At 43.9% G+C, this 22,030-nt stretch overlaps 8 protein-coding genes across 8 annotated transcripts; 3 read left to right on the top strand and 5 right to left on the bottom strand.

The window, feature by feature from the left end:
- Window positions 1-246: 246 nt before the first annotated feature.
- On the bottom strand, window positions 247-1,946 carry I203_101725 (uncharacterized protein; the record flags this gene model as incomplete). Its single annotated transcript, XM_019150538.1, has 6 exons — window positions 247-306; window positions 389-518; window positions 757-1,061; window positions 1,214-1,494; window positions 1,577-1,729; window positions 1,805-1,946. The coding sequence occupies 6 exons, from the start codon at window positions 1,944-1,946 to the stop codon at window positions 247-249; spliced, it is 1,071 nt and encodes a 356-aa protein (XP_019000131.1).
- Window positions 1,947-2,518: 572 nt separating this feature from the next.
- On the bottom strand, window positions 2,519-4,556 carry I203_101724 (uncharacterized protein; the record flags this gene model as incomplete). The annotated part of the gene is made up of 3 exons (XM_019150537.1): window positions 2,519-4,066; window positions 4,174-4,321; window positions 4,432-4,556. 3 exons carry the CDS (start codon window positions 4,554-4,556, stop codon window positions 2,519-2,521), a joined length of 1,821 nt encoding a protein of 606 aa, XP_019000130.1.
- Window positions 4,557-5,940: 1,384 nt separating this feature from the next.
- On the bottom strand, window positions 5,941-7,540 carry I203_101723 (uncharacterized protein; the record flags this gene model as incomplete). The annotated part of the gene is made up of 9 exons (XM_065516941.1): window positions 5,941-6,197; window positions 6,296-6,360; window positions 6,438-6,528; window positions 6,597-6,739; window positions 6,827-6,900; window positions 6,974-7,114; window positions 7,170-7,197; window positions 7,262-7,407; window positions 7,475-7,540. The coding sequence occupies 9 exons, from the start codon at window positions 7,538-7,540 to the stop codon at window positions 5,941-5,943; spliced, it is 1,011 nt and encodes a 336-aa protein (XP_065373759.1).
- Window positions 7,541-9,155: 1,615 nt separating this feature from the next.
- On the bottom strand, window positions 9,156-10,949 carry I203_101722 (uncharacterized protein; the record flags this gene model as incomplete). The annotated part of the gene is made up of 9 exons (XM_065516940.1): window positions 9,156-9,466; window positions 9,563-9,627; window positions 9,726-9,816; window positions 9,934-9,992; window positions 10,164-10,237; window positions 10,313-10,453; window positions 10,531-10,558; window positions 10,630-10,772; window positions 10,863-10,949. 9 exons carry the CDS (start codon window positions 10,947-10,949, stop codon window positions 9,156-9,158), a joined length of 999 nt encoding a protein of 332 aa, XP_065373758.1.
- Window positions 10,950-11,725: 776 nt separating this feature from the next.
- I203_101721 (uncharacterized protein) lies at window positions 11,726-14,757 on the bottom strand (the record flags this gene model as incomplete). Its single annotated transcript, XM_019150534.1, has 11 exons — window positions 11,726-11,801; window positions 11,868-11,988; window positions 12,078-12,525; window positions 12,686-12,996; window positions 13,104-13,251; window positions 13,326-13,442; window positions 13,504-13,658; window positions 13,758-13,882; window positions 13,973-14,275; window positions 14,339-14,472; window positions 14,608-14,757. 11 exons carry the CDS (start codon window positions 14,755-14,757, stop codon window positions 11,726-11,728), a joined length of 2,088 nt encoding a protein of 695 aa, XP_019000127.1.
- A 1,626-nt stretch (window positions 14,758-16,383) lies between these two features.
- On the top strand, window positions 16,384-18,254 carry I203_101720 (uncharacterized protein; the record flags this gene model as incomplete). The annotated part of the gene is made up of 15 exons (XM_065516939.1): window positions 16,384-16,429; window positions 16,501-16,528; window positions 16,589-16,607; window positions 16,677-16,796; window positions 16,884-16,920; window positions 17,157-17,257; window positions 17,370-17,401; window positions 17,460-17,482; window positions 17,553-17,579; window positions 17,659-17,679; window positions 17,752-17,764; window positions 17,831-17,860; window positions 17,946-17,979; window positions 18,084-18,106; window positions 18,161-18,254. 15 exons carry the CDS (start codon window positions 16,384-16,386, stop codon window positions 18,252-18,254), a joined length of 648 nt encoding a protein of 215 aa, XP_065373757.1.
- A 648-nt stretch (window positions 18,255-18,902) lies between these two features.
- Window positions 18,903-20,100, top strand: I203_101719 (uncharacterized protein; the record flags this gene model as incomplete). The annotated part of the gene is made up of 4 exons (XM_065516938.1): window positions 18,903-18,951; window positions 19,187-19,285; window positions 19,437-19,746; window positions 19,905-20,100. The coding sequence occupies 4 exons, from the start codon at window positions 18,903-18,905 to the stop codon at window positions 20,098-20,100; spliced, it is 654 nt and encodes a 217-aa protein (XP_065373756.1).
- Window positions 20,101-20,951: 851 nt separating this feature from the next.
- I203_101718 (uncharacterized protein) lies at window positions 20,952-21,687 on the top strand (the record flags this gene model as incomplete). Its single annotated transcript, XM_019150532.1, has 3 exons — window positions 20,952-21,081; window positions 21,164-21,503; window positions 21,582-21,687. The coding sequence occupies 3 exons, from the start codon at window positions 20,952-20,954 to the stop codon at window positions 21,685-21,687; spliced, it is 576 nt and encodes a 191-aa protein (XP_019000125.1).
- Between the last annotated feature and the right edge of the window lie 343 nt (window positions 21,688-22,030).

The following is a 22,030-nucleotide window of genomic DNA, read 5'->3' as shown; positions in this document are numbered from 1 at the left end:
CATTCTTGGAAGAAACGTAAAATCCATAATCCTATAGGCTTAAATCGGTATTCGCGTGGAATAGATGGTTGGATGTATTGGGTTCGATGAGGAACGTGAACACGATATGAACCAGAAGGTTATGCGGTGATTCGACCATCGTCAATGCATTCACCATTGTTCTACTCCTTCGCATTAAGACAAGACTTCTTTTTGATTTTGCTTCCCACTCCTGGTACTCTCATGGCTATTCATGTCTTGATAACCTTACTGACCAGGAACAAAGACCGTTTTAGCGACTTTATTCTTCTCGAACAACCTGTAATACTATCAAACAGAATTCATTAGTATATCAAGACAGCTTGTAGAGAACAAACGCTTAATTATATAGTAGCGTAGTACCACTCACTTCTTCAGCCTCACTAAATCCTACTTTGTTTTCGATGAAACTTTTAAATATATCTTGATTGGCAACCAACACTTCTAAAGCTGGCTGGTAGAATGTCCGTACGGAACATCGACCGAATTGAAGTTTGACACTGATACAAAGATGGAGTGAAAGAGTTCAGCGTGGTATACTTGGTTGATACCTCTCTCGCTCTCACCCTCACCTTCGCCGTCACCCATCTCCGCTATACCTTCCGCTTCATCTAGTGGCCTCCCTCAATCAGGTTCATCTACATAAGATATGTAGCCTCAATTGATTCATCTCTCGACCCTCCAGCTCATCACACTCGTCAATCCCTCTCTCCCCCTCCTATAATAACAAACACTCACTTTTTATCATATAGATCCCCTCCATTCAACTTGATCTGCTGACTATGCACACCGACACTACTGACCGCACCGTACGGTCTAACAATATCCAAAGCAGTCAACAAAGCTCCTTCGTGTCCTACAACTTCCAGTACGGCATCTGCACCTCTTCCGTCGGTAGCCTCTAGCACTGCTTTTTTCAGTTCTCCGGAGGGTAAGGCTATCGCACCGTGTTTCTCAGCTAGGGCGAGTCGGGAGGAGGTAAGATCCGTAGCGAAAACTTTGGAGAAGAGCGTGAGAGCTGAGGAGATTGCGCAGAGACCGACCTATAGAATTATAGATTGGAGCAGGTCAGTTCGTGAACATATATACACCACATCGTGTCACATATTCGGAGGTCAAGGAGTTCAAGTTGGGAGTTGCATTTCTTTTGAAGTTCGGTTCGAACGTCCGTGAATGAATAGTACAGTGAACTTACAGGTCCACAACCAATCACCACACATACTCCGTCCTTCTTCTTTCCCCCTGGCCCATCTAGCAAGCTCCTAGCATTCGCAGCCGCACTATAGCCCGTTGGTAAGATATCGGCCATGAGCAACATGAGTTCGTCGGGCAGTTCAGCAGGTTTCTTGAATACACATCCGTCCGCTAGCGGTATCCGCACGTATTCAGCTTGACAACCTGGTAGAGATGGTGTACCGAATAACTGAGATTGATGACATCTGGCTGTATGTGATGAGGAGCAATACCAGCATGATCCTAATGTCAAGAATATATACTTTTAGTGAATACAGGTCAAAGTACAAGTACAAACAGATGACAAGGAAAGAGGATCACTCACCACAAGATACTGTAAATGGTACAGCTACAACATCCCCTAACTCAAACTTCTTAACTCCATTTCCCTTCTCCACTATCGTGCCTACCACTTCATGGCCCATTATATAATCTTTACCTGCATCTTCGTGACCCCTATAGAGATGCAAGTCGGATCCTATCAAACAGGAATACCATGACCGATTAGCATAATTTCTATATTCATATACTGAAAGAAAAGTTTGAGACATACCACATAATCCTGCTAGATGTACTTTCAGAATGATATCTCCTTCATCTCTCAATTTCGGTGTAGGTACAGTCTCGACAGCAACGCTGTATGGAGCTTTGAATATTACTGCTTTCATACTTTCGGGTATTGTAGAGGACGACATGGCAAATTGATCTTCTATCTGATATTGGAGGTTGACAAACAAGGTGAGGATCAGTTAATAATTTGGTCTTGTTGACACAACACTTGTTCTCAAGTCTGTCTTCGATACAAGTGGGCATTCATATGTACGTTATGTTCTCGACGAGATGGGACGGAAGCAGTGGTCGCCCACTTTGGATTGACTTGACTTTGATAACTTACATATCTCGGCTATCACCGTCGATTCATCGGATCCATCGGACCATCTCATCCGAGCGAGGTTGCACATATGATCTTCTATACACGTTCGATGGACTACAAATGGTGTTCTCAGAGCGATTTAAAACAATCAGGTGAGCTCGAGCATGACCATCATATCATAAACTTCATACGACTCATAAAATATCAATAAAGATCATAATGGCATAAGGTGGAGAACACAATCCAAAAAACATGCTTCCTCCTAAGAAATTTAATGTTCCACTATACAAACAAAACAATCTTATATATACTTTCGATTTATCTATCAGATTAGCCCTTGTGTCCGTCCGTAAAACAATGCTCCTGCTTTACAATTGTAAATCTCCTGTGCGCTTATCCCTTCCTTTGGGTAGGCACAGGAGGAGCATTCCCATCCAACCTGAATTCAAATCCACCCAATCCTTCACTGTTTGTACTTACCCCTCTTCCACTCGCGTTGGTGGGAACATTGGCAGTAGGTAAATCCGCTAAATCTTCAGTATTGGGAGGCACAAATGGGAATGAACCTAAGAAAGAGTCCGCTATCGAAGCTTGAGTTTCAGGTCTTTTCTTCCCCGCAGGCGAAGCCGAGGACTGAGTGAGTGGACGCGATAGAGCGACATGCTCAAGAGTGTTAGTCGAAGTGGATTGAGGTAAGCCAAAGTGGCTGGAGGGTAAAGCAGATGAAGAGTTTGGTGGGATCATGGGGAAAGATCCCAATACCGAATCAGCGAATGACTTAGATGATCCACTCGAATTCCTATACCCGGTAGGTGGCGGGAGAGGTAATTGGGGCATACCCGGACTGGAAGTTGGGTGCCCAGTCGAAATGGCAGAAGCCAAATATCTACCTGTGCCCATGGTAGATACCGATGTCCTATCATATGCTAAACTTCCCATTGAGAATCGTAAATCTTGAGAACCAGCTGAAGAAGGTTCAGCAGATCTTAGACCTTCCTCCAGATCTTCTTCGTTATACCTAGTACTTATCGGGGTCAAGGTTCTGGTCGTCGCTTCGGAAGATCTGAACGATCCTACCGTTGGGGAAATTGCTTTTTGCTGTTGCTGCTGGAGAACATTTTCATCTTTTACAGGTGACAATTGTCCGTGACTATTGCCTGTTGGACTGAGCCTTTCGATGAACTGTGGTTTATTACCATTACCGAATTGGACCACTTCGGCTTGTTGTAATCGACCGATCTGAACCTGTTTTGAGGTGACTATCTTGGGTGCATCGAGATGTACGTCAGACTGACCTGACCAGTACGACGGTGCAGCCGAATTTCCAGACAGATAGGAATCCCTATATTGACTGGTTGAGCCGGATCCGCTGGGCGATCGTTGATCGGCAAGGAACGAGTATGCCGTGGGTGGACCTAGATTGTCTTTCGCTGAAGGAGGGTTCAGACGTAGATCGAGATCAGGTGCTCTGGCAGGACGTCGAGGATGGAACAAGTTTTGTCGAGCTGCATCGAGCGCTTTGGCAGCTGCACTCTGACCAGATGGACCATCAGGTAATGACTTTTTGGACAGAGCTTCGTCAGATTTGGATGGTGGAATGTATTGAATGGGGATGATATTGGCTGTGCCGCCACTTCCCATCGTCGATATACTCTGTCTATCGGAGAATGGATCATTATCGTTCTTATCGACGTGAATTGTGCCTCTCGATCCATCATACACTCTGATCGTTGCTCCGTGATCGTCGTAATACTCTGCATTGACTGGTGCGGGTGGTAGAGGTGATCGAGGTCGAGCAGCAGAAGGAGGTCGTTGAGGTAAAGAGCTTCGAGAATGAGCCGAGCCAGGTTGAGGGGATGGTGGTTGAGACAATTGGAATCCGGCCGATTCAGCTTTTCTAGCTCGAGCTGCCAATCCTTCGAGTCTGGCGAGATCGCGTCGCTGAAGTAAAAGGGAATGATGTGGTCAGCTTCAGCAATAACACACATCTGAAACAACTGCTGGTGGGTGAAGGCATGATGCGATTAGCCTAAAGGGAATCTACTCACCTTCTTACGTCTCAACCACCAGAACAGAGCTAAACTAGCTATCACCAAAACAGCTACTACAGGACCAGCTATAGCACCTGGATTTACACCTTTGGATTTGGAGCTTGACGATTTGATACAATTGATCGTAGGGCACTGGTTACACGTTCTATAAGATATGAACAGACAATCGACAATCAGGACTCATTTCGTTACAAATCTTTCGAACGACGAAGGTGAATATGTGAAGTTGTGACATAGAAGGGTCGATCAACTCACCTAGAAGTCAATATACATTTCTCCCCAGCAGCACAATCACATTGCGGTGTAGCTTCATCGCACGACACACAGCCATCTCTCCGCCAGTGATCTAATCGAGGTGATATATTGTGTGACGAGTGCATTTTGTTTTAACCAATATGCCTTGGTATACTATTATATTCTGTCGCCAGAGCTTCTTGTTTAGGTTCGCCTGCGTGGGGTCTAATGAGCGTGATTGATTCCAAAAGAGTGTCTTTTTACTTGTTTGCGATGTTGTTCCGCTCAGATTGAATTAGCTCTCTTCTTACTCCAGCAACTGATGGAGAGACGGTATTTGGGTTCGAGTTGAGAGGTAGAGCGGGGTCCAACAATTCTCTATCCTGTCCCACCGTCGAGATGCGATCCTGGATCCGGATGCCGTATAAAAGGATTCTGTTTCGTTTCTCTAGGTATGTCGTCAGGTGAGGTAAAGGAGAGAAGGGGGATATGAAAGGATCGTCAATGAAAGGGTAATCGATCAGATATAATTGTCGGTGTGACTAGCTGTGGTGATGATAAATGTAGAGGATGTATGATACGATATGAGATATGATGATAGTGTTGATATTGATGTTGTTGTTGATATTGATGTTGTTGTTGATGTTGTTGGTGGTGCTGATGATATCCAACTTTGAACGGGGAAGGAATAAGATATGGGTAGACCGATCCAAGCGTTTTTTGTTACTGCCCGCACAGACACCTGATATGCTCCAGGCGTTCTTGTCCAATGGTCGTCGTTCTTTGTTTTTACCGTTGATCCGTTGAGAGACAGTGGTGGGACCTGCCCGAGTTGGTTGTGATGTATATGATGTTCAGGAGGAGCTAAGATGGAAGATCAGAAGGTGAAGAGATGTTGGAGGTTGGATGTTGGATTTGGGACGATATTGATTTTGCACAGCACGTAAGAGAGAAGAGAAAATCAACGTAAAAAAGACGCGTCGACCTTCTCTATGGGTCTTACTCTCTTCACACAATTTCGGTGCCAAGTATGATAAAACAATCCGAGTATGAATGAGATCTAATCGCAAGGATGCATTGCACATACAGACAAGCATGTACTGTATACATACATGTGGTGGGGTGGGTAGGACGATCTCCTTCACCTTAGACTGTACGAGGAATCGAGAACCAAACTAAAAAGCGCAAGAACAAAAAAGGCCAAAGCCTGGAACGTGTAAATCTGTAACGATGTGATGTGTGATCACCCTAGCCCTGACTTGACCTGACAACAAAGTTTACATTCGAAAAGTCACTTCTCATCTCGACTGTATTCTATAGTTTGTTTCCAGATTCCATATATACACCATATACTTTCTCCATATCTGCAACTGCTCACAGGAACGACCAGGATTCGTGACCGTGACAGGATGTAAATCCCATCCAAATCCCGTCATACTAAACGTCAGACATCGTATATAGATACCATATCAGAAATCCCACATCGAGCTCTTACAAAATCATCTCCCACCCCACTCCATTAAGGCATCACTACGACCTCTTAGGTGAACTGACATACACCCTCGGACCACTCTTATTCTTAATCACATCAAACATGAACTGTCCACTTCCAGGCTGATATGAGGAACCCTTATCTCCATTAACGTTACTCCCAAGTGGTGACCCACTATCATACATGGATTTGGTCTCTATCACACATCGGATCTGTTGTCTGCCCACCAGCGATTGGATGAAGGAGTTGTAGTATAGTAAAGGAAGGATCGAGGTGAATACTCTTCTCATATCGGCTATGACGCATACCATAGCATATCAGATGCCAGCCAAGCCAAGCCATTGAGATGAGAGGAGAGTACAATATGCGATGGGATTTCGACTTTTGACTTACTCATTGGTGATCCTGGTAAATTACCTAGTGAGACTAACAACAACGAGCATAACGTAGGTGGTAACCTGGTTATCACTCCTTCAGTATTTCTGACAGATATCCGAGCTGCGATAGTGATTATAGGGGTTCAAGATCCACTCACATAGTCTCGTAGGTGACAGAAAAGTACTTATGCCATGTTCTGGGATCATAATGATAGATCCCATCTTTCTTCGTAAACATTAAGAACGATACTACGCCATTCGACCAATTTCAGCTCAGCTTAAATAACCGATCTTATGGAAAACTTCAGGTTACTTACGAAGCATAGACATGGATAGGCCCAAAGCTAAAGTAATACCTGACCATATCTTATGGAGATGATTTCCCTTATCTTTAAATGCAGGTAATGTTGCGAGATATTCGGACGTGAGGGAACGCAGAGTGAACCCATGTGCAGCCGTACTACAACGAACAAAAAACAACATTAGCAAGTGTCAACTATTGATTGACTTGTTACCGTCTGGATATGGGATCATGGAGGCGCCTTACACTAGAGTCACGATGAATTCCGCTAGTAAAGCTACAATAAGAACACCGAGCATTAATCGGTTCTTCTTGGTCATCTGGAAAAATCGAACACGATCAGACATTGATCGATGCGGATATTGGCTGTGGTAGAGATCAAATTGCACTTACTACATAACACCTCCAAGCGTAGTATATGCCCGTGGTGAAGCTGAAGAACCCACTGAAGAAAAGTATGACCATATCGCTCAAAAGTAGATATCGGATAGAAGACGGTGCGTCAATTTTACGTTTGTATACCAACACACGGGTCTATCCGTTTCCAAATCAGCTGAGATGACAACCCTTGGAAGAGTTTGAAACTCACCTGACTACAGGTCAATATCAATATACCTCTGAACAGAAGAATAGTCTTGATCAGTTATTTGAACTGTTCGTCTTGCTTGGGAACGTGCTTACAGAGATATCGCACTTCCACACCCCACAACGACCATCATCCCCAAGTGATCTCTCGATTTATCGTATCGCTCGAAATACTGCATTGTCTTACTTATGATACTCACCAAGACAATCCCTTGGATGAAGATTGCCAAAGAAGAGTACCACTATCCATACCAATTTGACATCAACCTCTTTTCTGATCGTAAACAGCTCAGACTTTTCGGTGCTCACTGTGGTAGCGTCCGTTGACAAGCCCATGGAATCCCATAGTGATGTTCCATTGATAGTTGTAGACATGTTTGAATATCTGTCCTCTGGTTGTAGTTTTCAAACTCGAGTTTCGATTGTTATCAGTTGCCAGACCTCGAATTACAGCTCAAAGGTCAGAAAGAGTGAATTGATATTTCTGGAGATTAAGTATACAATATCCTGATCACATACAGTAGAAAAAGGAGGACTAGACATGATGCATGTTCCATCCTGTTATTTATCGATCGTAGTTGTTAGTGCTCTTTGAACAGCTCATGAGAACACCGAGATCATTAGATCGAACAACCGAGGTGATCCGCACAGACCTTGAAGGTAGGACTTTGGAACGACGCCACATTTCGACATTAGGTCAAAAGGTTTGATCCTGCGGAAAGGATTGTTCGTTTGTTTGTTTGTCTTTTCGTGTGTGTGTGGCAGAGTAAGATTACAACACGGTATGTTATGTCTTGGTGTGACTGGCGGTGTGGTAATGTTCGGTCATCTTGAGATCGCCCAGAGGACCAATTGCGGCAGTATCAGATCTTGGGTCTAAGGATACAATTTGATGGCTAATAAGCGGCATGTATATTAGAGCCCAACCCACCTCCTATGCCTGAGCGATATCGCAAAGCCAGCCTCGGTGTTGTAAGACCGATATGGTACGAAAAATGAACGGAATCCCGGAAATAATTGTAAACGCAAAGCAACAGGAAGAAAAGGCGGAAAATGATTGATGTTTATTTTTGTCATCCACAAGGATCACGATAGAAGGAAGAAGTAGATATTGTGAACATGGTAGGGTTATCGAATGACCAAAGGATCTTGAGCGACAGCGACTCGAGCAGCAACGCATTCGGCACTGATGAGGTCGTAGTTGACTTTACATTCATGCGCTGCAAATTCCCCAGCTTGACATGAGTCAGAACCTAGCTTGACACCGGGCATCATACAGCTATGAGTCTGCGTTCTCTATGATTTCCAGGAACCAACCCACTTCTGAATGACGTAAATAGGCCATAATATTACACAGCTGTGTCCATGATGATCTAGATTGCCCATTGTATACTGTTTTATTCCCAAAAAGTCAGGGGTAAGGTGAAAGAACAAGATTGCGGTAGCCAGACTAGGTAACACAACGTATAAGCTCTACGGGTGAGCATGAGAGATACACCCATTGTTGACAAGCTTAAATCCATCCTTCCGCTCTGATCTCAGACATTGGCCGGCGACGCATGTGGCAGCGCTTAATCTGACGCCAGGCTTCATGTATATTAAACCCACGTCCTTCGTTTAAGACAAGTAACATTCTCTATGCATGCATTGGTAGATATCTTGTACCAGATGGTCACCCGAGTGCATACTTGCTATGAGTACCGTCGGACCGTATTCACAATTCGTGAACTCGAAGGAAATCTGATGAAAATTCTGTGTCAAGTTCGGGTAAGGTTGGAGAAACTAGGTTCTGAGAACGGTTGTTGGTATCTGTCTGCATCGCGGCATTATATATGTTGGGTGTCTACCTGAAGGATGTGAAGGGAAAGGAAGTGTCATAAGATTAAGGTAAAACGTACTACAGAAAATAAGACTTGGTATGTATGGTATAGCGTATTGTAGAACGAGCATGCAGACAGAGATGCAAGCTTCAAACTAGTGACGGGATTTTTCATTTCCTTCCATCCCAAATGAAGCTTTTAGGCCCTGTCGGTATCTCATTCCCACTACCACCTAACACTCTTCCTCCCACACCATCATAATCCGAATGAATACCTTGGGGTCCAGTTACGGCGAAATCGAATTTACCAGTATTACTACCCTTGTAATTATCTATATTCCTATCGGAAATGACCTTGACTCCTTCTCTTGCAAGGTTGGAATCGAGTATTTCCCTGATTCTCTTCCTACCTACCAATGTATGAAGAAGGGAATGGAAGTATAGGACAGGTAAGATACAAGTGATGATTTTTCGAAAGTCACCTATCCATTCGGCAAACATATCATCAGATTTGGCTATTCATTCGGATGCAATGTTGGTGTGAACAAAAAAGTCGAGTGCAGAGGAGTGGAACTTACTAACTGGATTACCTGCCAAATGAGTTGTTCCTTGATAGATCGCCAGACAGATAACGGGCGGTAACCTATCATAGATCGTCAACATTTATGGAATACCGTCAGTCATTGTATACAATACTTCACACCCCGTACGTCTTGCATTGCTAGAACGAGGTCTACTTACATTGTCTCATAAATCAGAGAAACCAATTTATTGAATAATCTGGTTTCTCTGTGGAAGATGCCATCTCGAGATCTGAGAAGCATTATCGTCACTATAATACACATGCAATAAACTTAGCAAGCTTTCCCAAAAGGTTATCCATATGCATTTGATTCCTACTATAATGGACATTCCTACTGCACTGACCGAAAGATGTAGGTGAACTTACTCATGATACATAGAGTCCCATCCACACCCAGCGTGAGGGAACCCCAAATTTGGAATTTTCTTATATTCCCTCGCAAGTGATTCTGAAAATCTTGTAAAGTATCAGGTGTGATGACAGGGAAACGATAACTTAGCCATCGCCCGTGGCACTATCCATACCATTCGCAGCAGGATTTATATTCAGAGGTCAGCATTCGTATAGTATTCGATCTGCCGTCAAACAACACTTACACTAGAGCAGCCACGAGCTGAGCTAGGAGGCACACCCCAAATATAGGAATTGTCCAACGATGACTTCCGAGCATCTTCAGGTCAATTAGTATATATTATAAATCCTCCAATTACTGAGAAGAGTCCCCGGGACGGAAAGATTATCTTACCTTATATACCCTCCAGGAATAATATATACAAGCGGCAAGGTTGAACAGCGTACCAAGGAAGAGGTTGGTCACGTCCCCTAGAATCAAAAACCTGATGGCAGGAGCGGTATCAAGTGTTTGTTGGTGAATTGTCACGTATGTCTACGGAAGAATAAATTCGATTGCATCAGTTTCCATTGTACTGCATGCGAAGGCACAGTAAAGATATTTTCTCTTACCTCTGCACAGGTTATCCCAAGCGTGACCCTGGAAAATATCAAATCGTAAGTGATCGTTCTCAGTTGGTATGTGTATGTACCGTATTTTCAAGAACGTACAGAGCAAGTACGGTACCCCCAGCTATACCCCAAAGAAGGTATTTGTTATCCCTTTTCTTGAAATAATCGAAATATTCAAATGCTTTGCCCATAATGCTGGAAATCAACATGGCTTGTAGGAGGATTCCAATAAACGCGTACCACTATTGAAAGATGATAGATTCGTCAAGATATGGGTTCATGAGGATGAGCGATATTCAGGTAAAGGGCACAGTATGCTTTGCAGGACTTACGACAGCGTCACCATTATCAAGCGCCATCAAACGCCAAAGAGCATCCACTGGGTTACTGGTAGAGTTACTTGTTTGCAGTTCGCTCATTGTCGTCGTCAGTCTTTGTACTCCCAGGAGATCAATGAGGATGATGATGTTCAGTCTGCTATTCACGGCACCGTACGGTAGATAGGTAAGTCATTTGCTCTTTAATAAGTACTGCAATACGAAGTAGTCTCCCATTCATGCCAAGGGCCTCAACACCGAGCATACCAAACTTCCAACCGAGGTAAGTTCCTTGGATAGCCAATGTGAAGATTATATCATATACGGACGAAGGAGGAATACAGTAGGTTGAGTGAAACCGAAACCGAGGGTTTCAGATTCGTTGCATGCATCAATCAAAGGCATTAGTCAGTCAACGATGAAGGCAGACCTTTAAGAAGGATAGCTTTCGGACCAAAAGGGTGTGAAATACAACTTTGGCCCTTAGATCCCATTTGTTTGTTTGTGTGTGCCACTCATCTGTCTTACCGCTAAAAAGCTGAGTGATGAGTGATGAGTGATGAGTGATTGGTGAAGCCGTCGGGCAAAGGACGATCAGTACGGTGCCTCAGATGCCTTTGTAGTGTTTTGGTTAATCAGGGATGATGAAGCGGCTGCACGGTTGTAGTTGGGTTGTTTATGTTTCGGATTTCTGTGTATAATGTTCGCGGGACCAGTACTTTGTTTGTGTGTATGTTAATTAAAGAACCCTCATGTTGAAATCTGTACATTATCTATAAATCATTATATATGATTATTCTCTGTATATATACACTTGTCTATTTTACCCTGACATCAAAATGTTTGTATTTAACCTGACCTTGATCTGCAGAACCTGACTACAAACAGCCAGTAGGTCCCGAGCCAACGTAATCTTTACCCAATAATTCAGGTGCTGGTCTTACACCTCGTTCCCTAAATTAAGAATTCGCCCCTTCATGTCAGCTGAAGCACTCGGGAAGAAACAAGAGAGACACTTACACTTCATCTATCGCTTTGACCAAATCGTAATTAATTTCATCAGAAACGATTGAATCGTTCTGATAAGCTGGATGAGAAGTTATGAATCTTCTTATCCACGATGCAGGAGTGACCAATTGACCTATCATACACAAATCGACATCAATTATAGATTCTGGGACGAGGAAACGTATTCAAGCAAGGGAGACATAGAAGACCAGGAGAACTCACCTTTAGCTCTGTATTTGATCAAGTCTAGATATCTTCTCAATTCGCATTTCGTACATACGTCCACATTTAGTGAATTCAGATAAGCGTTAACCAATCCCATCAATCCAGGGAAAAGATCACCATCCCCATTGATGATTTCATCCAGTGTCATTTCAGGTGCATCATCATTATCTTCAAATGCTTCTATCGGCGTCGTACATTCACTTCTTGAGGATGATGATGGATGTCCATTCCCGTTCTCATGGCCATCAGGTAATTGCTGTGAGCGTGATTGCGATCGTGAATGACTAGGAGTAACAGGTGTAGAAGGTGAGGGCGGAGAGACCGGTCTAGAAGTTAGGTCGAAACGTGATAATGGTTTATCCCTTGGGAAGACATGTTTGCGGAAGAAAAAAGATTGGGAAGTGGCAGCAGATCGAGTTTGAGCTCGTTGCATATTTTCGTCTACCTGTAACGGACGGACAAGTGTATCAGTATACGGCAACTTATCGCACGAATCAGAAAACTTTGAAAAGGGATGGTGGCAGTGAACGAATGAACGGATTTTCACCCCACGTCTGTATTACCCGGATTGAATTGTGATAAGGTTGAAATATGTCGAGACTCACCTTTGAAATTGGCATATAGAAGTTAAGATCGAAACTGATAATAGCTCTCGTCAACAGTACAATGAAAATACTGAACGCGGCATTCTCGAAATCTGTCAATTGAACTTCCATCGATCTAAACTCTACTCTCCAGCCTATCGGCGAGTTCACGGGAGGAGGCTTGAACCTTATTGTCTGCCAATTTGTGGACTGGATGTTCTCGAAATGATCCATGGAAGATTCATCATCTTGATCTATCGTTTCGGAGAATTGGACGAGGGGATCACGGATGAATAGGTGGGCGATGTGAGAGGCGAGTTTATCGTCTAAGCCTGCAAGTCATGATACAACAAAAGGCGAAATCAGTAAAATCATCAAGAAGGACGAGAGTTTTGAGGAGTTGTGATCGAACATGGGCAGCGGAAATTGATAAACGCACCATGATCTAACAACCTCTTCCTTACATCCTCGTTGATTGGTGCAGAGACATCATGATATTCCGGTTTATTCCTTTCGTCATTTGAGAGGTATAAAGAAACGCTGTCGTATCTGGATTTGGGTATTCGATATTTGTTGTCTTTCAATGGCTAATAATAATGATATACTCCATCAGCTATGCTCTTCTGTTTATATTATCAATCTTGATGAGATTATGACTCACTTTCAGCCCCCTTTCTTCCTCCGTTCGATCATCTACACTCGCAGCGATCACATTCCATCGGGCATCCACATCTGCCAGCTGTCCCCTGAAAGCTGGACTGGCAGCAGTCAATGCGAGCTAAACAAAACATCTTCAACTCAGCTTGACCTTGAATGTATTTTGAGCTGAAGGGACTCACCATGATAGGAGCGACGGGTACAAGTGCATCATAAACCCTTCTAGCCTCATCCACATTCCAAGCTTGGAAAGTTATCTGTAGACAGCAACATCCCATTCCGAACGCCATGGCGTCCATGTGTATATAGGGTGTACCAGGTTCAGGTTTCGCTGGGGCTGCTTGATGATAGGGAACAAAAGTCAAAATCCAGTCAGCTCACCGATTCTACTCACCGTAGACGTGAGATGAACATAGAGAGAGGTATAGGCACTTACTTGAATGTCCATTTGACATATTAGCCTTTAACCCATCCAATATAACAGTATTCTCATCTTTGAACAAGGGTACTCTAATATCGACTTTACTTCCTCTGCGTTGTCTGATGTTCGCTGTTAACGTTCTGAAGGTGCAACAGTCTCATCAGCCGACTAGGATCCTTCTATGATAGTACAGCAATAGGGATGCACTATGAAATGGGACTTGGACTCACGGAAACCTCGCATGTGGATTCGTTATCAATTCCCCTACATAATCACTCCTGCTACTACTTTTCTGGTTGTCCGGTTTGGTAGGTGGGTCGGTGAAAACTTCGTCGGATACTCCCAACCTAGGCCAGGAAGTCAAAGTTATGGGTAATTCATGTTTCTTCAAATGAGAGCGTATGATCTGCCTCCTAAATCTCATATCTGCTTCTACGGATACGAGGGAAGATGGGAGACCGGAGAAGGGATATCCGGGAGTAGATTCTAACATATAACGACCATATTCAGGATGAAAGGTAGGTATGGCATTGCTATTCGATCGTACTAGATGAGCTATAAACTACGATGATAATTGGAGATGAGATATAACTCACCAACAAGCGGGTTTGTACTTGTCCAAAGCTGGATCTAAAGTCACACTTTGTAGTCTTGTGAGAATCTCAGTCTGCCTTAGACTTAATAATACTCTCTTCTCGTCATCGTGGAAAGAAGCTACCATATATTCGATCTGGATAGAAAGGGAAAGCGCACGTTAGATCTCTGTGGCGTGATCAAAACTTGCCATATATCCGAGCTCATGAGTTCGGGTCTGAGGTCTTGCTGGATACGAAGCTTGAGACAGAGAGAATCTGGTATTACTCACCTCGTCACCCCACAATAAACCTTTACCAGTATTGTCCTTCCATCTATCCCAAGTCTTGAGAAACTGAGTGATCCCGTGATATCTTATATGCTCCGCTAGTGGTTTCGTCTCATCCCATGTTAACGGGGTACCGAGCGCCAGTAGCCCCATCTCGTCACTATGATCCTTTGCTCCACTTTCCTAGGTGTCACTGATGGTTCGTCGAGGGGGGATGTTATAGTTGAGATCTGATGTGATGTGCGAATTTCTCGGAGATGAGCGGAACGAGTCAGAAATTGCAATCTCGAATGAGCAACTATGAAATGATCATGTAAGCACAAAGGGATGTTATTGAATAGGAACAGGTGTCAAAGGGACTTCATAACCGCAAGTCAAAGGATGGTGAAGGATACATGTATAAGGAGTGAGATGGGTATCATCAGACTCACCTGGCTAGTGCGATGGGTATGATCTGCGTTAAAGATTCGTCGATCGACCTCAACAAGACCCTCTCGCCGGACTATCTACCGGGTGAGAGTTTGTAAAACTCCAGCCTGGCCTGGTCTGACAGGAAGGACACACAGCAACGACAGTGTTTGGCAGATATAAGATGCAGCGTTTCACTTGGAGTTGGATGTTCCGAGCAAGATCAACAATGAGCAAAGAGTAGTGACGTCGGGGTGCAGATGAGTGAAAGTGAAAAGATATTTTTGTCTGATTGGATTGGGTATTTCCGGTAATTCTGCAAAATCAAGGAGCTCCTTCTCGTTACTCCCTCCACTTGCACTTGAGTGCAGTTGATTTGGCTTACAAATGTGCGCTACCTGCCGATCCGAAGTTTACCGGAAGATGGAAGACGGTGATTACACCAGCAGTGAGGACAGATATTTCATCCATCTCGCATCCAAGACGTTACCTTTTTATGCTCAACTCATCATGGAGAAAAAAGAAGTGACATGAACAAACGATGCTTCTCCATCTCAAATATCAATAGCTATATCGATAGCGATATAGATTGCGTTATCAATCCAATTGGATATACAGCAGTACAAGCATGCTACATCAGGAAAGTTTAGTTTAAACTGTACTAAAGGAAGCAAGGTCATGTTAGTGGTGCGGCATCATGCTGTGTGGGACTCTTAGATCATCTACCAGATACGGAATGCACTGCGTAATTCAACCATGAGATCTACTCTGTGTGTAGACAGACACAACAGGGATGTACACACCACACGACCGTCCAACCTCGAAACCCACTCCCATCATGTCCACATCTCATACGACTCCCGAGCAGATATAACCACTCAGTTGAAGTCTCAATGTACATGTGAAGAAGTGGACTATCAACATGATCATTGTAATACCTGGAATATTCTCAGTCTTCCAGTATACCGGAACCGGACAGTGGTGCATGTAGGACAAAACATCCTTTAATGGTGGCCCTAACGTTCTAACGCCTTTTATCTTTTGTTTAAAGGTTGGATGATGCTCTACTCCACTAACCCCTCAACAGATAAACAAACGGCTCAAAGCTTCCAACTTACCGTACTGACTCACTTTGAACCATCTTCATCTTGAGTTTCTTGACTCTGAATACCTTTCTCTATTCTTGCACTGTCATCAACTTGGCAATTGATTCTAACACCTAATCACTTTCACCCTTTCTTTCACTCCACGTACTGAAGATACATACCCATCACTCAAAATTTGCAATCCCACCAATACAGGTAACCTGCACGTCACAAATAGCAGCTCAACTCGATTGATCGATAGGCTGCAAAAGTCGCAGTAGACAAGATGTCAGGAAAGGGTGTAGAACCAGTTGGTGCTCCTCGAGATGCGGGTAAGTCATTAAAACAAAGTACAGAATACATACAGGTTAGATCACACTGACGGACCAATGGTTGAGAATAGCAATTACTATCGGTCCATTTAAGCCATCGTAAGTATCTTTCTCTTGTATGACACTCATGCAGAATCTGATATCGAATTCTTGTTATAGTCGACCGGGTTATGGACCAGTAAGTCTACTAAGAGGATCAACAAGGGTTTGGGTACCCAGATTGATCGATGTGTGTGTTTTTGTCCAGGTATTATCCTATCTTCAAGCTGCCCAACTCGATACACCCCTCAAGGTCCATCCATTACTTCAACTCAGAACTTGGGATCCTAAACCTTATGCAAAGTATTTAGCTTGGAATGTGATTGAGGTGAGTACGGCGTAGGAAAGGTTGTTGATCAAAGTGTAGTTGATTGATTATGCTGATTGATGGGAGATGTTTGGATATACTACTTAGCATCCGATGTTTGCTGCTATTTGGGTTGATTATGATGGTGAGTACCTAGATCAGTAAATGCTTATATGATACGATGGCAAGCTGATATACCGTATCATGATCAGATACTGAGACCGTTAGTCCCCCGCTGATGTCCAGGATAGAAATGAGATACTGACATAACTGTTGGGTTTATTCATTCTTTCGATGGTTACATAGGAATGTGAGTACAAGTCACAGCTATTTACAGACGAACAGGTTCAATCGAGCTTATGTGGCTATGCGATTATGTAGGGATCAAAGAAAGAGGTCAACCTGCTACTTCGCCAATTGTAGAAGAAATAAATATAGGTCATGTGGAGACTGGTTGGTCGATAAGGGTAAGGAACCGTATGGTGGGTGTAACCTACTACAAAACCTATCACTATCGATCCGATGGATCCGATGGTTTGAATGACTGAATTTTTACCGTGGGCTTGGTGATGAGTTATTGATTTTTCGTGATAGGGTATAACGTGTGAAGACGTTCTATTTGCAATGTAAGTTCAGCTGCCCCATTCAACATAAAGTCTAGCTTATCAATACTCCGTTCCACAGATACGACTTCTTTGCTTCTCCATGTACGTCCGTTTCCCTCTCACGTCAACTGGAACCACGCTTATTCAAATGCTAACGCGGCTACTAATACAGTGTACGTCGATGAGCTAGGAGAAATGCGTAAGTAATTTATCACCAGTATACATGATAGTTGAACAACAGCCAACATTGATTTGATGGAATTCAACACACACAATAGACCCTCGAGCGGTCAGGATAAGTGAGTTCTTTTACCACCAATTACCCTCTATACTGTGTCTGCCAAAATGCTAATATTTGGGAATCCTCACAGTGGAGCAACAGTAGTATGTCTTCATTCCAATCCCATAACAACCAAGAGAAGAGGAAATGCTGATTCGGGTTGCTGTTAGTTTCGAAAAGCGTAGAATGGGTTTCTTCGAGTAAGTGCCGTTCGCTTCGTACATCCGACTGCACCGCGGTGGAGATAAGTATTCGTGGGATGTATACTGATGGTTCGGAGTATAGTCTGATGGAAGGATATCGTAAATCGGATGCACTGGTGAGTGTCCAGTATCTCTCTTTCAGCTCACACCTGAGAGTAAACGTAAAATCAAACTGTATCTTTGTTGACAGATGTGTTTCTTCTATATTCCATACACGTAGCTCGGACAAACATATTTCGATGGGTAAGTTGAGTCTGACGTTTGTATCTATGTCAACTGAGGGTGTTTTTGATTCAGTATACACAACGACCAAGAAAGTGTGGAAAGGTTGAAAAAGAAATATAATTTCCATTCCGCGAATTTACTTTTATTGAGGTTGGGTAATTGTTAGTTCAACCTTTGAGAGAGAGAGAGAGGAGTTGAAGAATGGGACCAACGAAAGGACAGACGGGGTATTGAGAGTCTATCATCTCACAACACCTTTCTCAGTAACGCAGGAAATATACATACGCTACAACTTCTTTTGGAATATGAGAGAAGGGAATTGTTTTGATATCGTATAGTAAGAGGGAGCTTGGATTTTATTTTTGGTATGGGCAAGGGGTGGTGTATGTACAGTACTCTAATGATCGCTTGTACAGAGGCATTTTAATTCGCATGTTATAAAACGTATAAACCTGTCTTATTTTACTTGACCATGAGAGTTTGACGGAAGCTACACGATCAGTTGTACAACAACTGACATGTATCGGATGCTCCAGTGTCTTGAGATTTGCGAACTTCTATTACTGCTAGCTCCATGCTATTTCTGCTCCCTTCCTCGCTCACCGCGAGATCATCAACGGCTTTCCCGTTGTGAACCTTCTCTCTCTTTTCGGATGCACCGCCACCATCAACTTTCGTTACGTCATGTGTGTATATCGTTGATCCATCAACCTCATGCTGTAACCGTATCCTTTCTCTAGCGCAGTTTCTATGCTTCTTTTGCATGATTACCGACTGCACTGATCGCTGAGCTCATCATCCGCAGTCAAGTAGAATGAGAACTCAGAGTCTAGATGCTGTCGATGTTGTTGTTGATGTTGATGGTGGACCGTGATGGCCGAGGCTGTGTAGTCATAGCATTGGTAGTGCGGTGTCCCTGTCTGTTCTGATCTCCTCGTTTCATTCATCCAATATCCTGTATGCTCTGTCTTTTCACTCTTATATATATACCGACAGTGTGCATTGTCATTTCTGGAATCTCTCTTTCTACCTGATAAACCAGAAATCAAAAACGATCATCTTTCATACAAATAATTCAACCACACTCACACATACAAGTCAAAAAGAAAGCTACATTCTTCGCTATCCTTCCCCTCCTCGCTACTGTCGTAGCTGCTACTGCTCCTACCGCTGCTCCAAGGGTCAAACGACAAGATGGTGAGTCTACTTACAACAGTATAACGCACAGACCGCCACTTGTTCTTTTCTACTCCGGGATTCATTCGATTTATCGTTCTCGTTTTACCTCACCTATCAATGGCTTCACTCATAACTTGCTGCTGACATTCGTGTCTGACTGTTTTGACAGACGGTGAGACTACCGGTGACCAAGTTGGATCAGCAGTAGACGACGGCCTCGACGGCGCTACCAGTGTCTTCGACGAAGCGACATCGGATATCGACTCGGTATTCCACCAAGCCACTTCAGCAGTCGGTACTGGCGTCTCGGACGTCACCTCCGCTTTTGGCGAAGCCACTAGCGCTATCGACTCTATCGCTAGCGAAGCTACCTCTGCGGTAGCCAATGGTATTCCAACTTCGGAGATCGAAAGTCTAGCTACATCGGCTTCGGGTGCGGTGGCTTCGAGAATTTCTAGTGCGACTGCTGCTATTGGAAGGTGAGTTTGTCATCCTATTCATCCGAATAAATCAAATATCCACTAGATTTTCCAACTTGGTTGTTTCCTCTTCACCGACTTCCAATCCTATCAAGTCAAAGTGAAGTTAACGTAATTGTAACATGCTAATTGATTATTTTGTGTGATTCCTTATATAGCGCCACTTCAACCATCGCTGGAGCTACCCAATCCGCCGCTGCCTCCGCCTCCAAAGCAGCAAATTCAGCCGCATCTGCCGCTTCGTCCGCTACAGCCTCTGCTACCGGAAGTGATAGTGCAGGATACGTCCTTGGTGTAGATAATAAACTTATCGCTTTAGGTCTCGGTGCAGTCGTAGCCGCTGCTGGCTTTTAGATATAAACCTCATCCGTCTTTTCTGAAACCGCCTTCCTTTTCCTTTACACCATTCCAAAGATCATCTTTTTGTTTCCTTTACAGGATAGATGATAATAATCTTTTCTCTATCGCCCTGTAAAATAGTCCATCCTCGTGTGTACTGAACAACAAAACAAACCAACAATGAGAGGAATCAGTCTATCGTTAACGGACTTTTATGCATTTAATGTCGTATATTGAGTTGAAGCCCGTGAATTTGCGCTGTCCAGCACTACTGAGAACGATATTGAATTATTGTATGATTTACCTAATCCATCATAGGGTATATTCCAATTCCAATTCCCTATCATCCTCTGTCCAATTCTATGATGATGAAACGCAGCATCAACAAGGCCAAGGCGATGAGGTCTTACTGTGTATCTGGTTCTGACTGGATCAAGTACTTATAGCGTGTTGTGTCTGGTGAGCATGTCATAGTCTTTGCACGAGACTTGAGTGTAAAAGTCAACTGTTGCGGAGTAAAGAGACAGAGAAAGATGTGAATGCTACTCGTAGATCATGCGGATCATGCGGTGACTCACCATGTGGGGTGATGAATCGATGTGTCAGAATGACGTATCGATAATCTTACGTGAAACGCGTCACATCGCACTATTCTAGAGTGGAGTCCCATTGCATTAATTGCACATTTGCTTGATACTCGAGTAGCGCTTTCGCCTCTGTATGGTGATTCTGGATTCTTTGCATGTTGGTACAGTATGATTCTGAGATGTATATATATATATTCTCTCACTGAATTTCCATTTCCATCACTATTTACACCCATATCCCCTCTCAAATCATATCAAATCATCTCGCACAAAATCAAAATGAAATTCACCACTACCGCTCTTTTAACCCTCTTACCTGCCATCTTGGCTGAACCCGCTCCAGCGTCACCAAACTTCCAAATTGGAAAAGCTGGTGCAGAACGAAACGTTAACATTGGAGCTAGACAAGGTGAGACAGTGCTTTGGCCAAAAGGTGTATTAACTGGCTAACAAATGGTTCATCAATAACCTCACTGGTGCTGGGAAAGTAGTCGGTAGTGTCATAGGTGATGCGACCAGCGCTCTCGGGGCTGGAACTGGAGGATTGGGAAGTGTCATCGGTGATGCGACTAGTGCTATAGGAGCTGGTACCTCGGGTGCAGGAAGCGTCATTGGCGATGCTACTAGCGCTGTTGGGGCTGGTACCTCGGCAGCAGGAAGTGTAGCTGGACAAGCCACTTCGGGAGCTGCATCGGTCGCTGGAGCAGGAACTTCAGCCGCTGCGGGGGCTACTAGTGCTGCTGGATCTGCTGCCGGTGGTGCGACTTCTGCCGCTGGTTCTGCAGCTGGTGGAGCTACCTCCGCTGCTGGATCTGCTACTTCTGCCGCTGCGTAAGTTCGCCATCCCCTCAATCATATTCGGTTCATCGAAAAAGGTCAGATTCTGATATATGTATGATGTGACTGTAGATCCGGCTCAGGCTCGTCAGCTGGCCAACTGGTCTACTCCCCTGGAATGTGGTCCGCCTTCCTCGGTGGTGCAGCTGCCATTGGCGTAGCTAGAGTTTTAGCTTAAACAAGATAGGAGTGGTACCTATAAATCCATTATTTGTATCGTCTAGTTAGAAGTCGTAAGAAGTAATTACAAATATAAATGGCGTTGGGAATGAGCATGTATCCTATAGTTTGGACTTTCGATTGAGCAGAGCTTGACCCCTACCCGAGGTCAGAAGGTCGTTCTTTCTCTCACATCTTGCGAGATCTCCCTGATTACTTGTGTTAAGTACATCGTTGTTACTGCTCGTACCGTACATCTTGTTATGCTCAGGCCCTTGACTGAGCTCTGGCTAAAGGCAAAGGAACTCGGTGTGGGATGCCACTGGGGATGGGGATAGATTGGAAGATGGATTGATCCCGTT

This window comes from Kwoniella mangroviensis, assembly GCF_000507465.2.
Source record: "Kwoniella mangroviensis CBS 8507 chromosome 1 map unlocalized Ctg01, whole genome shotgun sequence".
Lineage (NCBI taxonomy): Eukaryota > Fungi > Basidiomycota > Tremellomycetes > Tremellales > Cryptococcaceae > Kwoniella > Kwoniella mangrovensis.
The sequence above is the reverse complement of the archived record's forward strand: the minus strand, read 5'-3'. Positions and strand labels throughout refer to the sequence as shown.